General features: G+C 50.3%; 3 protein-coding genes across 3 annotated transcripts; 2 read left to right on the forward strand and 1 right to left on the reverse strand.

Moving 5' to 3' along the window:
* Positions 1–2,243: 2,243 nt before the first annotated feature.
* Positions 2,244–7,111, forward strand: GLRG_10364 (exo-1,3-beta-D-glucanase; the record flags this gene model as incomplete). Its single annotated transcript, XM_008101049.1, has 9 exons — positions 2,244–2,346; positions 2,412–3,313; positions 3,406–3,519; positions 3,573–3,732; positions 3,817–3,885; positions 3,968–4,611; positions 4,679–5,245; positions 5,331–5,752; positions 5,833–7,111. 9 exons carry the CDS (start codon positions 2,244–2,246, stop codon positions 7,109–7,111), a joined length of 4,260 nt encoding a protein of 1,419 aa, XP_008099240.1.
* A 2,508-nt stretch (positions 7,112–9,619) lies between these two features.
* Positions 9,620–10,757, forward strand: GLRG_10365 (ABC transporter). Its single transcript, XM_008101050.1, has 3 exons — positions 9,620–10,102; positions 10,159–10,575; positions 10,677–10,757. Exons 1-2 carry the CDS (start codon positions 9,833–9,835, stop codon positions 10,354–10,356), a joined length of 468 nt encoding a protein of 155 aa, XP_008099241.1. The 5' UTR covers positions 9,620–9,832; the 3' UTR covers positions 10,357–10,575; positions 10,677–10,757.
* Positions 10,758–13,536: 2,779 nt separating this feature from the next.
* Positions 13,537–15,326, reverse strand: GLRG_10366 (cytochrome P450 monooxygenase; the record flags this gene model as incomplete). Its single annotated transcript, XM_008101051.1, has 2 exons — positions 13,537–14,244; positions 14,304–15,326. The coding sequence occupies 2 exons, from the start codon at positions 15,324–15,326 to the stop codon at positions 13,537–13,539; spliced, it is 1,731 nt and encodes a 576-aa protein (XP_008099242.1).
* Positions 15,327–15,357: the final 31 nt, after the last annotated feature.

The raw sequence follows: 15,357 nt of genomic DNA on the forward strand, positions 1-15,357 counted from the left end.
TATTATATAATAAATAAATAACTTTAACTATAGTCTGTTATTTTATTTACTTAACCTTTAAATTTATAAAGCTTTTTATTTTTATAAATAGATTATTTATAAATAATAAGGACTTTACTTTATAGCTAGGATTTATTATTATTCTTACTAATAAGGCACCTATAAGTACTACTATAAGTAATAAATTTACTATAACTAGTAATATTATTTACTTTAGCTTAATAAAGTATAAGTAAGTTACTTAAAGTGTACTAGCCTCTAAGATCTATAGTATAGTTACTAGCACTAATATTACTTATATACTTAGTATAACTATTATAATAATTACTAACTACCTTAAGCTACTATATATACTAATAATCCTTTATACTAACTTATACTTACTTTATAAGTGCCTTATTAAGCTTAAGACTATAAAAAAGAAAAAGCTTATAATTAATATTATAGCCTTTTAGTAGTTATATAAGTAATATAAGGTCTATAAGGTATAATAAATATAAAGTAATAATAATCTTACTAATAGATTTACTAAATTATTACCTAATAAGGTGCTAGAATAACTAGTTAGAAATAGGATAGTTTAGATTAGTATAGAGGGATAAGTTTCTTAAGCTATATAACAGATTATATAGACAAAAAGTATTAAATACTTTTAGGCTTTTAATTTTTATTACGTTTTTAAGCTTTTTAGCTGCTAGGCAGTATCTAGGCTATTTATAGCGATTTTCCTTTACTTTAGAAAGTTACTAGTATTAAGATATTTAACTGTTTAATAGTAGAGCTAATCTATAGTTATGTGATTTACTATCACGTGACTCACCCTGGCGGCTCACTTACACCACCATAAATACCCACGGCAGCAACCTCTTCTCTTTTCCATTATCATCTTCACCTAGCTACCAATAGTCAATTGATACTATTGCGGCTACCTTGATTGCGATCCCTGTGATACTAACAGAAAGGGAAGCAAAATCCTGTAATTATTCGTCCTTTGTTGGCCCCCCGAACAAAAACCTACAATACTTCCATGTCAAGCACCTGGTATTACAGAACTAGTTTGAGGCCACTCACTCTAGCCTATTTAGTAACGAGGTTGACGTGAACGGTGTCCGTGCCGGAAATGAGCTCGTGCGCACCCGGGCCCCACGCGGGAAGGCGGGGCTCTGACCGAACCGCTTCGGAGTTGTGAGCTCGGGTGTGCCTGGAGCAGGGCTGAAGGTGGGGCCCACGAAGGGCTGTACGAGGAGCCCAAACTGGCATCCCATTCACGATGCTAGATGATGGCTGCCTTGTGAATAGCCTGATTGTTGTTGGGTGGTTGCGCTGCTTCTAGATGAGGAAGTGTCTCCGCGCGACCCCCAAAAGTCCCCTACTTCAGGTATGTACCATGTAAGCACGCCTGTGGGGGCCTAACCGTGTTTGGTGGGGCGGGCACGAGTAGGTATGGATACAGTACCAGGTCAAAAGTCTAGCAGCACCAATAAGGGTCACATGGCGTTCGGCCAATCAATCAGCCAGGAATCCTCTTTTCTAGCCTAAATAGTACTAGACCGAAGTTAAATACCCCGGTTAGGTAACTAACGTCCACCCCCCTACTGCAGAACATCACTTTTGGTGAATATTCCCCCCCTATCATGATGTCGGTTATAGGGGGTAACATTATAGGGGTATTTTACTTACCCCTGTCACCCTGTACTTTTCCCTCTCTTTGCCTAAGGCCACCATCTTCACGCATCTATTTGCACATGTAGCATCAGTGAGATGACTACCGGTATGGTTTCGCTCACCCTTAGAAACTATGGGGCCAACATCATGTGATCCTTATTGGTGTTGCCAGACTTTTGACCTAGTACTGTAGAGGGGGCCGCTCCCAGGGATCTGAGCTTATCTCATTTTCATCTCTTAGCATATCATAAGTTCCTTACGAGGATACCCACGCGGCCGCACGCGGTATGCATGAATGCAGGAACCTACCCTGGCTATCACTTACACCCATTGACTGCAATATGCATCTACAGAGTAGATAAGATACGAGTTACTGAGCGGTAAGCTTACAGCTGTCTATCTCGAGGCCTTTTATCCCGTGGACGCTGGACGCTTAATTCTCCCGTCTCGTCTCACTCAGTTTGTTCCTCCAGCGCTTTGGCATCAACTCACTCTTTTCGTTTGACTTTGGCGACCGCCGCCGTCCTCTCCCTTTTACACACACTCTCTCAGAAAAAAAAAAAGGTCATCTGATCACCATGTTCGTCAAGTCTTCCTGTTTATGGCTGCTGGTAGCAGCTCTGGGCGCAAGCTCTTCGCCACTGGCTGGCCCTACCTCCCAGCCTGTGGCGGTCGGCACAAGTACACCCTCCCTCCTCTCGCATCTGGTAGTACCTTTGGTGGTGAACTGACTTGATTCGTTCCAGGTCCTGCCAACATCTCAACCTTCATAGATGACTTTGTCAACCAATGGAAGTCCAGCCATCCAGACCTCGATAGCGCCGAGCTTCAGAGGGTCCTGGTATCAGCCGAACAAGCCAAAGTCTCCCTCTTGAGCACGACTTCTGGGGAACTGGAGGAACGCTCACCTCTGAAACGGGACTTGCATCCCACATCGCCAGCGCCGCCCGCGCCACCCTTCGTGCCGCGGCACAGGCGTCAGCTCCAGACGGCGGGCAACTCGACAAGTGCCAACTCGACCGTCCTGGAAGCCAGGTCGCTTGTACGCAAGGCCCAACAGGAGGCCAGCGCCCGAAACAAGGAGCGCTTCGCCAATCCACGCACAAACGCGTACTGGGCCAAGCATGGGTCCGGCGCAGCCGGCTTGCGCGCCCGCGCAGATGATATCGCTGCCTTTGCCATCAACGAGACCATCGCCGTTGCTGCCGCCATTGTTGCCGAGGCAGATTATGCCCATAATGTCCCCGTGGAGTACCCGCCTCTTCCCGACGACATCAGGCAGCTCAAAGAGCACATGTTTGGTCCAACCGGGGCTGACGCCAGGGCTGGCGCTGCTGCCGGCAGCCTCGGCAAGAGGGCTCTGTCGACCTTCTGGATGGAGGACATCAGCCACACGGGCAAGGTCCCCTTCGGCGGTTCCGCCAACGACGGGTACAAGGTGTTCCGCAACGTCAAGGACTACGGCGCCAAGGGCGACGGTAAGACGGACGACACCGAGGCCATCAACAGAGCCATGAGCGACCAGAACCGCTGTGGCAACAACTGCGGCGCCTCCACGGTCAAGCCGGCCATCGTCTACTTTCCCTCGGGCACCTACCTCGTCAGCACGCCCATCACTGCCTACTACAACACTCAGATGATTGGAAACGTGAGTTCGAGAGCCTTGTTGCCCCCGATGAAATGAAACCCTAGGTCTGGATCGGACTGGCATGCTAACCACAACCGGAACTCGGAACGCAGGCGAATGTCCGGCCTATTATCAAGGCGGCCAAGTCTTTTACCGGCCTCGGCGTCATCTCTGTGGACGAGTACACGGGCGGCAATGGAGGCGCGGAGCAGTGGTACATCAACCAGGTGAGTCTCCATTCTAGTCATCTTGGCTGGCAGCTTCTGATGGCAAAGGACAGAACAACTTTCTTCGTCAGCTCCGCAATTTCATAGTGGACGTCCAAGACGCAGACATGGACGACGTTGCCGGTCTCCACTGGCAAGTGGCCCAGGCTACTAGCATCCAGAATGTCGACTTCTACCAGTCACCGTCTACCGACAAGCACCATATGGGTATCTGTAAGTTCTCCCGGCTTTTGAAAAAAAAAAAAAGAAAAAAAGAAAAAAAGGGCTAGCTTCCCGCCTTGACTTACACTAGCATAGTCGCAGAAAACGGGAGTGGTGGTTTCATGGGCGATATGACCTTCTTTAATGGCGAGATTGGCATTCGATGTAAGTGGCTACTGGGACGACCAATTACTGGGACCAAACGCTCTAACCCTATATTCACACTACTGACACCCGGTCACAACAGGTGGAAACCAGCAGTTCACGTCCATCAACATGGTCTTCGTCGGCTGCCGCACCGGAATCGACATGCTCTGGGACTGGGGCTGGACCTGGAAGGGTCTTCTGATGAGCACTACCGAAAACGGAATCCGCATGTCCGGGGACTTCAGGGGCGGCTCCATCATCGTCATGGACTCGCTCTTGCTGGGCATGAGTAAGGGTATCTCAGTTTCCACGCCCGTCGGGAACACCCCCTCCGAGAAGTTTACTATTACGTTGGACAACGTCGAGGTCTTCGGCGTCGGTAAGGCCGTGGATCACGAAACGGATGGCGCCCAGCTCGAGGGCGGCAGCCGCGTCATTCGATCCTGGGTCGTCGGCAAGGTTTACGACGAGAAGAACCCCAGTGGCACATACCAGAGCGGGCCGCTGTCGGCTCTGCACCCAACGGAAGGCTCGCTCATGAAGGGCGGCGCATACTATAGGCGCCAAAAGCCCCAGTATGAGAACCTTGTCGCCAGCGACTTCATCAATGCCGGCACCCTCGCAAAAGGTGACGGCGTTACGGACGACACTTTTGCTTTATCAATTAATCTCGCGTTAGCAGCTGCCACACGTCGTCCGCTGTACATCCCCTTCGGGTCGTACCTTGTGAAATTCACTCTGCAAGTAAGGCTTTCCTGACTCCCCAACTCCATTCGTTTATATGGTGCTAACTAGCCCCGTTACTCGTCAGATTCCGGTCGGGTCCGTGATTGTAGGCGAGTGTTGGGCCCAAATCGTCGCCAACGGAGAGTCTTACAGCGACGCTGATTCCCCATACACTATGGTGCAGGTCGGGGACTGGGGCGAAAAGGGGAGCGTCGAGATCCAGGATCTCGTCTTCACCACAAAGGGCCCTACACCAGGCGCAGTTCTGATGGAGTGGAACATGGCCCAAGACCTGCAGGGCTCTGCTGCCATGTGGGACTCGCACTTCCGCATCGGCGGAGCGATGGGTACCGGCCTGACTGCTGCCGACTGCCCCAAGCTCACTGGTACTATCAATCCGAAATGCGTTGCCGGGTCCATGTTGCTCCATATGACTGGGGGCTCGTCGGGCTATCTGGAGAATGTGTGGGCGTGGGTGGCGGACCACGACTTTGACAGCGGCCCGGCACAGACCCAGATCGATATCTACGTCGCTCGTAGCATCTTGATCGAAAGCAAGGGCGGCCCTGTCTGGCTCTACGGAACCGCGTCGGAGCATTGCGTTTTTTATCAGTATCTCCTCTTGGAAGCACAGGACGTGTTTATGGGCAACGTAAGTGCCGGCGTTTGGCCCAAGTCTTCCAAGCCCTTCCTTCTATCATTAGAGACTTGTAGGCCTAACAATCATGTCGAACCAGATTCAAACAGAAAGCCCGTACTACCTGCCAAAGCCCAAGGCGCCTGCCCCGTTCACGGACCAGGTCGGGCTCTTCAACGGGGATCCCGACTTCAGCGAGTGCCCAGAGTCGGAGCCGCACTGCGTAGCTGCCTGGGCATTGATGATTTCAGGGTCAACCAACGTTCATATCTTTGGCGCGGGGTTGTATAACTGGTTCGACGACTACACGCAGGACTGCATCGACACGCAAACCTGCCAGAAGCATCTCGTCCACGTGGAAGAGAGCGGACAGATCTGGTTCTATAACCTCTATACCATTGGGTCAGCCAACATGATTGACGCAGAGGGGTCCGATCCCATTCCGGCCAAGGACAACATCAACACCAACGAACATCCGTTCACCTCCGTCATTAACGCATGGCTGCTGTCTTCTTCCGGATCGTGAGTCTCACAGCGGCGCCACATTGTCCATTTGTGTCCCACCATGAAGCCGGACATCCCAAGTGCTAACTTGTAAACAGCGGAAATGTCGACAACGACCTGGCAGACCAGGTTATCCTGGGCACAATGCTCCCACCTTGCCCATCCAAATACGACACGCTGGAGAATGTCGAAAAGTCCAAGTCGAGCATCCCGCAACACTGTCTCGACAAGTACCTCCTTCAGACGCAGCTCAACACCCTCGGCACTGCCCTTTCTGACTATAACAGCATCTTGAGGGACGGGTACGACGACAAGTTCAAGGCCTATCAAAGGTCAGTCTTGCAACAAGTCCCAGACCAGATCAACAAGTTCATGGAGGGGGCCCAGGCCTCGGGCAACTGGACCTGTACCGAGACTCGGACCGTCATCTGCTGCAGAGGTTGCCAGAATCATGCGGCGTGCACGAACCCCATGTGCGACTTTTCCACCGACTGCAAGCCCGGCACCACCAAGAAGACAACTACCGTCGACTGCCCTGCGTCCATATCAAACAACTTACGTGAGCAGCTGTCGGTCCCCGTCGAGACGACCTACACGCTCAAGAACGAGCAGGGCTTCTGGGAGGGCCTGATGGCCGCGTACGGCATCCCACAGGACTGGGTCAACATTGGGGAGCGGCTTGCGTACTTTGGAAAGGGCTGCGAAGGCGTCGCAGGCGACAGGACGTCGCCGGACACCTCGACCGAGTGCTTCAAGAAGTCATCCGTCTACTGGCACAACTTCCCGACGATGAAGCCGGGCGCGGCCATGGACGACCCCAAGGACAGCGTCAGCAAGTCTTACGACACGTTCAAGAACATCTACGACCGCGCCACCGTGTCCCTCGGGTTCGCCCAGTGGAACCTGTACGAGGCCAGCTCCACCGACATGCTGGCCACCGCGGCCCTGCCGGCCATGCTCCTGACCGACGCCGTCGACAACATGCGCCAGATCGCCAAGGCGGGCGAGGACATCATTGAGCGCGAGCGCAAGCAGAACATCCTCTTCTGGCTCAACATGGTCCTCATGATGATCCCCGCGGCCGGACAGGTGGCCAGCAGCCTGGGCCGCGTCGCCATCGCCGTCGCCCTCCGCGTCGTGGGCGAGGCCGTCACCGCCGCCCTGACGCTGTACGAGCTCGTCGACGATCCAAAGAACGCCCTGATGACCATGATGGGCTTCTTCCTCGGCGGCGGCCTCTCGCGCCAGCCCTTCCGCGAAGCCGCCGCCGCCCGCCGCGGCATGCCCAAGTCGCAGTTCGAAAAGCTGCCGCCCAGGATCAGGACGGACCTGGGGCGCATCCAAACCGTTAGGAACGTGTGCCGCGCGCGTTCGTAGTGGAGATGACGACGACTGCCTCCTGGGTGGTATGGTATCTCTTGACATAAAACTCCATCTGTTCTCATTTTGTCTCCTTTTTCTTTTCGTGTACAACAGCCGATGCCGGCTTTAATAAGGTCTCGCGGTTTAGATGATGATTCCGCCTCCAGCACTGCCGGTGTCCGCCATCCGACCTATTGTTAGAACAATCTAATCTTGAATGGCATTTATTTCCAGGAGAGACCTGCGACCAATCGCGGGATAGCCATCGACATGATGTTTGTCATATGGATGTCTCCGGACCAATGTATCTGGACACGATACCCCTGCAATACGACAATAGCGCAGATCATCGGAAAAGACACCCTTCCTCTTGTATTGAGTCCAGAAAGAAGCTATCCTTGATCCCTAGTCCCCCAGGCACGCCAACGGCGCTCTGATAATCGGAGCAGGGCGTGTGTACACTACGTACCTCATCGTGTTGGCAACGTGAATCCAGACTAGACGCTTCCTTTGTCCCCCCCCCCCCCCCCCCCCCCCCCCCTCCTAGACATACCACAGAATTGCCAGCCCTGGACACCCAACTTGGTATACAGCAGATGCCAGGTGGGTGGATAAATGCACCGAGGGGTGCTTGGCGTTGTACACCAATACGCTGAGATGTAATCATTGCGAGACATGACTGCAGAGCCATTTCCTTGGAGGGAAACCTGGCCCCTGCATGCGGATACCACCAAAAGGCCCGTCGCATATGCCCAAGGGTTCATGGATGTGAAAGGACCAGCCACGTTGAAGCCAACGCCAACCTAGTACCGTCACTGTCGACGACTTGGCCAACCATTGGCAACTGTCGTTCATCTCCCACTACCACATCCACAGAGTTGCTTGCTTGGCGGAATGGTGGAAATTGAGGAATAGCTTGTTTTGCCTTCCGTAGACTGCTCCCCTGATGCCACGCCTCTTCCCGGGCAACGACTATGAAGCTTCATGTTGGAACAGACCAAAACCTAAAGCCTTGCTGTCTGTTAAAGTACGTCCACACAGCTGCCGCTCATGATACTGACTGTTTCTCATTCATTCTCTTGCCCCATTCAAATCTTCATCGGCCCTTTCTGCAATATGAATGGGCATTTCGACATACTGTGCGCTTTGTGCGCTGCCCTACTTTCGTTTTCTTCGCTGTTACCGCCCCTGTTCAAACAGCCTCGTATGTTCATCAACGCAGCTACTTCCTCCACTCTTAGCCTAAGATCACTCTTGGGTTTTCTCCTCGGAATACATATTCGAGGCTGTCCCCGCTTTTGTAGAAGCAGCGAAACATTCCAGGCTCTCAGATGCCTTACCTCTTTCTTCTTCAATCATCTTTACCCTAGCGTACGCTGTACAGCTAGAGAGTCTTTACTACACAGGACCAAAGATACTCTCAGATGTCTTCTTAGGCTTTTAGTTCATCAATATTTAGTTAGGAATCATCAGAGAGAGAACGTTGCTAGCCACCAAGTATCACTCTATCCAACATTTCTTCACCAGTCTTCTAGTCACTGCCACCAAAATCCTCGATCTCACAGCACTTATTTTGCATAATTCCAGGGTGAGAGCAAGGTCAGGAGATCTTAAGACCATACCAGAAGGCGAGAAACGCGACGATTCTGCCCCTTTCGCAGAAACCAACACCGAAGCCAACCGCAAGTACGGCAAATTCGACCAAGATGCACATACAGAGATGAAGGAGTTGGGAGGATGGTGGCCATGGCTTCAAAAGTTCTCTGTCTTCTGGAAAATATTTCTGGCCGGGTAGTGAACCCTAGTTGCAAAGCACCATTATCTTTACGATATTGCTTGCCTTCGCCATCAAGATATTAACTATCTTATCCTCCTATTACCTCAGACATCTTGTCACCAAGCTATCAGAAGCTGTAAAGAGGTCGAAACTTCGAAGCGCTGAGGTTCTTCCACTATGCCTAGGGTTAAAAATCACTTACGCTTCGACCACCCCAGGCGCCATTCCGAATCTCCAAAGCTATCTGTATACAAAGGTCAAGATTTTTCGCAGCGGGAAACTCCATCGCGCATTTCATAGAACAGCCATGAGTCTCGATTTCTCTTTTCACAACACAATCAATCCACCAGACATCAGACATGATGCGAATCACGAACGATTCAAAGGGGCTGTTAGACGCACTGGACAACGTCTGCTTTGTGGTTGTACTAAACATGATCATGCTGGCGACTTCAGCTACCTTTTTGATCAGAAAACATCAGCAGTTTATGGCCCTCAATCTTCTTGTGCTTGTGGTTAGCTACTTCATCACCCAAAGACGTACAGCCAAGAATCTCCTAAAAGAACTAGACGACTATTATGCTTCCCTTAGAAACATAGAAGCATATTATTGTAAAAGTATTTAATACTAGGAGATGATTACGAGTTATAGCAAGACAACCACCACGATTAAGCAACACGGCTCAAAAGTAGATGCATGGGTTAAGCAGTGGGATAGGTATCTTATCTATTTCTACATTGGTGAATTTTCAGCTAGTATGGTCTAGATTTCAACCTTTACCTTTGGGCTACTACTCATCCTTAATGACATCTTTAACGAAAGGGCTACCCCTAGCGACCTTATCGCTTTTGTAGGGTACTGGTAAAACATCACTACGTCTCTAGTAAATTATAAGGAAACTAAGACTAGCATCTTAGAAAAGCTCCTTAGAGCTACTTGTGGAAGACGTCTCCTTGAGATGCCGGTCCAGGTCGAACATGGCCCAGATTTTGACTTTCAAGGTGGCGCAATAGATTTTACAAATGTCGAATTTAGCTATGAAGGGAAGAAGGATTCTACGTTGAACGGTCTCTATCTCCAGATCGCAGCAGGAACGAAAGTTTCAATTATCGGAAAATCAGGATCTAGTAAGTCGACAATGCTAAAACTACTGCTAGGACTTCTGGAACCCAGCAGCAGGTATAGACAAGTCAATAACCAGAAGGTCGAAGACATCAGCATCTCATCGTAAGCTAAACCTTCCAAACTATCTATAGCCCCTACAAACTGATATTTCTCTCCAGACTTCGGTCTCACATCAGAATCGTTGCCCAGAATGCGCGTCTTTTCAATCAAAGCGTTATGGATAATATACGATGGTTTGCCAACCAAGATGTCACCGACGTAGAGGTTAAAAACGCTTGCCGGCGCGCGTGTATTCATCAAACTATCAAGTCGCTTCCGGATGGTTATAGAACAAAAATAGGAGATGATGGACAGTGAGTTCCCGTTCGAAAGGGGTTTCTATCCTCATTACTAATTCTCTACCTTAGGAACTTATCAGGCGGCCAAAGACAAAGATTGTTGATCGCACGCCTGTTCCTTCAGAACCCAGATATTGTAGTGTTGGACGAGGCAACGAGTGCCCTAGATGTTGACACCAAGGCCTCTGTTCAGAAGGCCATCCGCGAGGCATTCCTTAACATGACTGTGATACAGATTGAGTGAGTCGCTTGACAGAAAGCATTTGGACATCGTTCTAAACTCACTATATAGGCATGATTTTTCAAGTACCGAGTCGGCCGATAGCATTTTCGTGCTAGCAGAAGGATGTTCAGTCCTAAGGCACTCACAAGTCCCTTCTACAAATGAATGGCCACTATGCAGAATTATGGAAGCAGCACATTAGAGAATTGGAGTCTTGAGCCGGAAAGAAATTCATTGCGAAGTTCCGGCGGCATTTCCACGGATGGTTGGGAGGACGTAGCCATGATTGAAAGAGAGAAACGGACTTGTTGGAATCAGCCAGCTGGGGACAGCTTAGAAGCAGAGAGGGGAAGAAGGAGGCGAATAGGGCGAGGTAGAGAATGAGAGAGTAAGAAAGGGGGGAGAGGGAGGGAGGCAGAGGGGGGTAAACATAACTTACAAGCTATGATAGGTGCCAGGAGCACGTAGTTATGGTACATGCCGAAATAACGCTCAGTGACTCATGCCATATGCCAGTCACAAGCTTCACCTCGTACATGTATGTAATAGGGTGTAGGGATGTAACATCGGCCTTCAAAGCTATGGGCCGTTTCCAAGTCTAGCTGATCAAAGAGTTGCATGGCCAGCTTTTGGTGAGACGCACACGCCGGGCATAGGCTTTGTTCAATCCCCTGTACTGGTCGCTAAGACCCAAAATTTCATGCCAGGGAAGGATGAAATCACCAGAGCCTATCACCCGTTGTCGATCGGACACGCGGCAGCCTTCAAGAGACTCACTCCTGCTCACCTCTGCGTCAACTGGCAGCCTGCTAAGGCAGAAACTGTCCTCATGCCTTTGAGAGCCTTTCTCAAGGCAGCAGCTGGTCTTCTTTATCTCACTAAGGATCTTTGCAGGAGTAGAAAGATAAGGATTTGGCGAAGGACCACTCTATCGTAATAAACCATGTTTCTGTCTTATGTTTCAATTACACAGGCGGCATCGATAACCTTGCACTTTCTCTCATTATGACCGCTTGGGTTATCATCGTTGCTGTCTAACACCCAGTAGGAAGTGGGAACCTTGGCTTAGGAAATGGCAAGTGCCAAGAGGTCGTAAACCAGGCGTTATGTGGAGGTCCTCCCACGGCCTGAGAAGATAAACACGTCTGCTGCGCGACAGACGAGCACTCTCAGCGTATGCATGACAACAGCTATTGTTTAGATGAATGCAATGTTTGGGACATAGTACACCCCTGTAACGATATGGTTGGCTCTTATCGCTGTGGCGCCTGGCACGTATACCGATGTTAACTGTACTGTTGGTCCTGGAAATTTATTACACAGAACTAACAAACTAATCAAATAATCCAAAGGTCGGGTGCAAATAACCGTTTTGCAGCCGAGTCTTGGTCGCGCCGTACTTGAGCGTATCATGCATGTACTTGAACGCTTCTTCTGGCACCGGCTCATTTCTAGCTGGCCTTCCTTCAGTGATCTACCCCGCATCTCACATTCCCTGAATTATTGGCATTCAGCCTCCCGCAAATGGGTAGCCATCACCTTTGTCGGCGTGCGCGTCATCTGTACCCATCCCGGATGTGACGAGCCGCCATGACTGAGAACGAAAGGAAGTGTCCCTGAGAAGAGCGAAGGGAGCACTTTGCGAACTCTGTCAAGTTGGACGCAAAACGAGGCGGAAGTGATGGAACAAGAAGTTCAACCCTGGACTGAAAGTCCTTCAACAGGGTGCTGATGCTGTCTGGAGGCAATGGCCGATTGTTGTCCCATGACTGCGCAAAGAAACTATTCCCCAATTAGCCCTGGTTGCATCACGGCGATAAACATCCGAGCACAGCTTCGGCTGGCTGGAGAGCAGAGATATTGCGCGCAATAATATAAGCAGTCCCAGGAAGTCTGTCCATCTCGTAGATGTGGAGTGACCGCGATTGTCCAATGGTTCCGTGATACTCACACCCAGAAACAATTCTCGGGTGAACTGCTTTGGCCAGGCTCATGATTTCCATGTCCATCTCGGAGTCCTGGACTCGAAACTGAAAGAGTTTAGACTCGTTAGACCCGGCCGTGACAGTATAGCTGAATGTTCCCTGTATCTGCACTGGTTTGACCGGTCCACGCTGTAATAAGTAGCCATGATGGTGCATAAAGTACGGAGAAGAATGGGAAGAAGTGATGAATAGCGTTGGTATCGATGTGGGTTCTGGTGCCTATTACAGTCTGTTGCGTTAGCAGCGTCCAAAACCTAAAAACGTCTGTACACCTATGTTCCCTTTAGAATATCAAGACCAGCTCTAGCTTATTAATTCTAAAATAAATATTATAAAGACCTTTATATATTAAAGTATATATATACTTATTCCTTACTTACCTAGATCTTTTTTGATAGAGATATATGCTTTAATACCTTTACGTTACGTTAGTAGTGTCTAGACACTGTTAACGAAACTGTTGCACTGACAGTGACCTAGCCAATCAGAGGCCTATAAAATTCTCCTCTCCCAGCCTCTGATTGGCTAGAACTGGACGCTGCCAATACAACAGACGCTGTCAACGCAACGGACTGTATTATAGACGAAACAGGTGTCAAATGCGTAGAAATAACACAGCGATTGGCTGGGGAATAGTTAGTGAACAGTAATTCTCATCAAACGCCCTTGCATGAGAATCTGAACGCACCAAAAACAGGGAACTAGACCAATTAGAGGCTAGGGATTTACTGGAATTTTACTATAAAGGGATAGCCTCATTTTTAGAATTCCCATACAAGTATCTAGATACGCACACATACATCACCATTATCATCAATATACACACCATTACAATCCCTACAATTGAACAGTAATTCTCATCCAACGCCCTTGCATGAGAATCTGAACGCTGTATGAGGGCGAGAGCTGGAGACGAGTATGACACCCGTGCTACGGTTGTCGACGCATCCACGAAAGGCTCTTCAACGATGATCGGACTCACGTCGCACTCTCACAACATCTTCCTCAACCTCACGTAGCATTGCCTAGGCTTGACGGTCAACCCATCGTAGGACTCATAACTCGAAAGCTCGGGCGGGCACTGCAGAAGCTCAAAGTTCCAGAAGAACAGCGCCGTGAACATGCGCAGCTCGAGATATGCCAGCCGTCTCCCAAAGCAGGCCCTCGGACCCAGACCGAATACCATGTGCGGTCCGGCGGTAGGATCGAACACCATCCCATTGGGGCCCTCACCTGGGACGAGCCATCTCTCCGGCGCGAACTCGGCGGGCGGATACGTGGAAGAGTCCCAGCTACGATTACGACTAGTGGCGTCAAGGGCCGACTTGGTCCGGTTCGATTCGGGAATCTCGAAGGCGGGTTTCGTGACGCTCTGGCCGACAGTAACCATGATGACACTTGTGTTCTTGGGAATGTGGTGACCAAGAATCGTCGTGTCCTGCATGGCTAGCCGCTCGGTGCCGGCCGTTGTGCCGCTACAGCGCAGGATCTCCTCCATCGTGGCGTCTAGGTAGGGGATGCTGGTCTTGATGATCTCCTCGCATGTCGGCTGACGATTCTCAGCAGTTGCGACAACCAGATGCTTGCGGAGCTCTTCGCGGAGCACTTGTTGGGCATGCTGTTTGTCGGCCATGTACTTGATGCCCCATGCGAATGTCGTTGCAGAAGATTCGTGACCGGCCATGAGGAAACCAAAGATCTAGTTGGAAAATGGTGTCAGCAGAGTCCCGCGCAATAGTCGTGGCAATGACGTCCTACCTCGCTATGCATTCCTATCGAGTCGAACTCGGGCTCTCGACCTTCCTTTTCGGCAAACAGCTTCTCCCGGTATATCATATGGTCCACTGCTGATGAAACAGGCTCCTCCCCCTGCAGTTTCTTCACGGAATTATTAATCTCTCGAGTGATCACGTCGTCTCTGATCATCTTGGCCTTCTTGATCCGCGCAGTCTGAAGAAGGCTCCACGAACGGAGCTTCGGCATTACTGACCTGCTCGTCTCCTCCGCAGTTTCCGCCAAGTCTAGAATCGCCTGCGCCACTTCATTGATCTTTCCTTCACGGAACACGACAGGGTCGTTGGATCCAGACGACGGTGGGACCTCGGTTGATGAGGACACGAGGTCAATCCTCGCAGGAATCGACCTGTGCCCAAAGCTGCCCCCGAACGAAAACGCCAAAACGGCATCCAGAGCTCCAGCGTAGATATCCTCAAATGCCGAGAACGGCCGATCCCGCGCGAGACGATGCTTATGCTCCCAAAGCTCGACAACTTTCAGCATGCTCTGGTATATGGGTTCTGCGGCAACATTATGCAGGAAGGTCGGCGTCATGAGATCCTGTAACCACTTTCGCTGCTTCTTGAAGAGAGGATTTGATGTCTTCATGAGGAGATGCCACTGCGGAAACAAATGTCCGAATATGCGGCCGAGGGAGTTACCTCGGTCAAAATGCTTGGTTCGGCGCATTGAAATGTCTTCCGCCTCGCGAAAGTCGGTGATGACGACTATAGGCTTCGAGAGGGGCCCCATCAACAGCTGAAAGATGGGAGACTTCAGGCCGTCACACTGAGAGGCGATCCATCCCGACATGGACACACCCTGTTTTTGGCTGGCGATGAATGAGGCGACATCACCCATAAGGGACTCGGTGGCACTCTTGTTGTGTGGTATTCCGGGAAGTGGTTTAGGAAGCAATCGAAGGTAGAGCAGGTACAAGAAGGCCACGCCTGCGAATGCGAGAATAGTAGAGGTGGGAATGCTGGACGATTTAAAGACGATCATGATGGGAATCTAGGTAGAAAAGGGGGGGGGG

The sequence above is a fragment of the Colletotrichum graminicola genome (assembly GCF_000149035.1).
Source record: "Colletotrichum graminicola M1.001 genomic scaffold supercont1.59, whole genome shotgun sequence".
Lineage (NCBI taxonomy): Eukaryota > Fungi > Ascomycota > Sordariomycetes > Glomerellales > Glomerellaceae > Colletotrichum > Colletotrichum graminicola.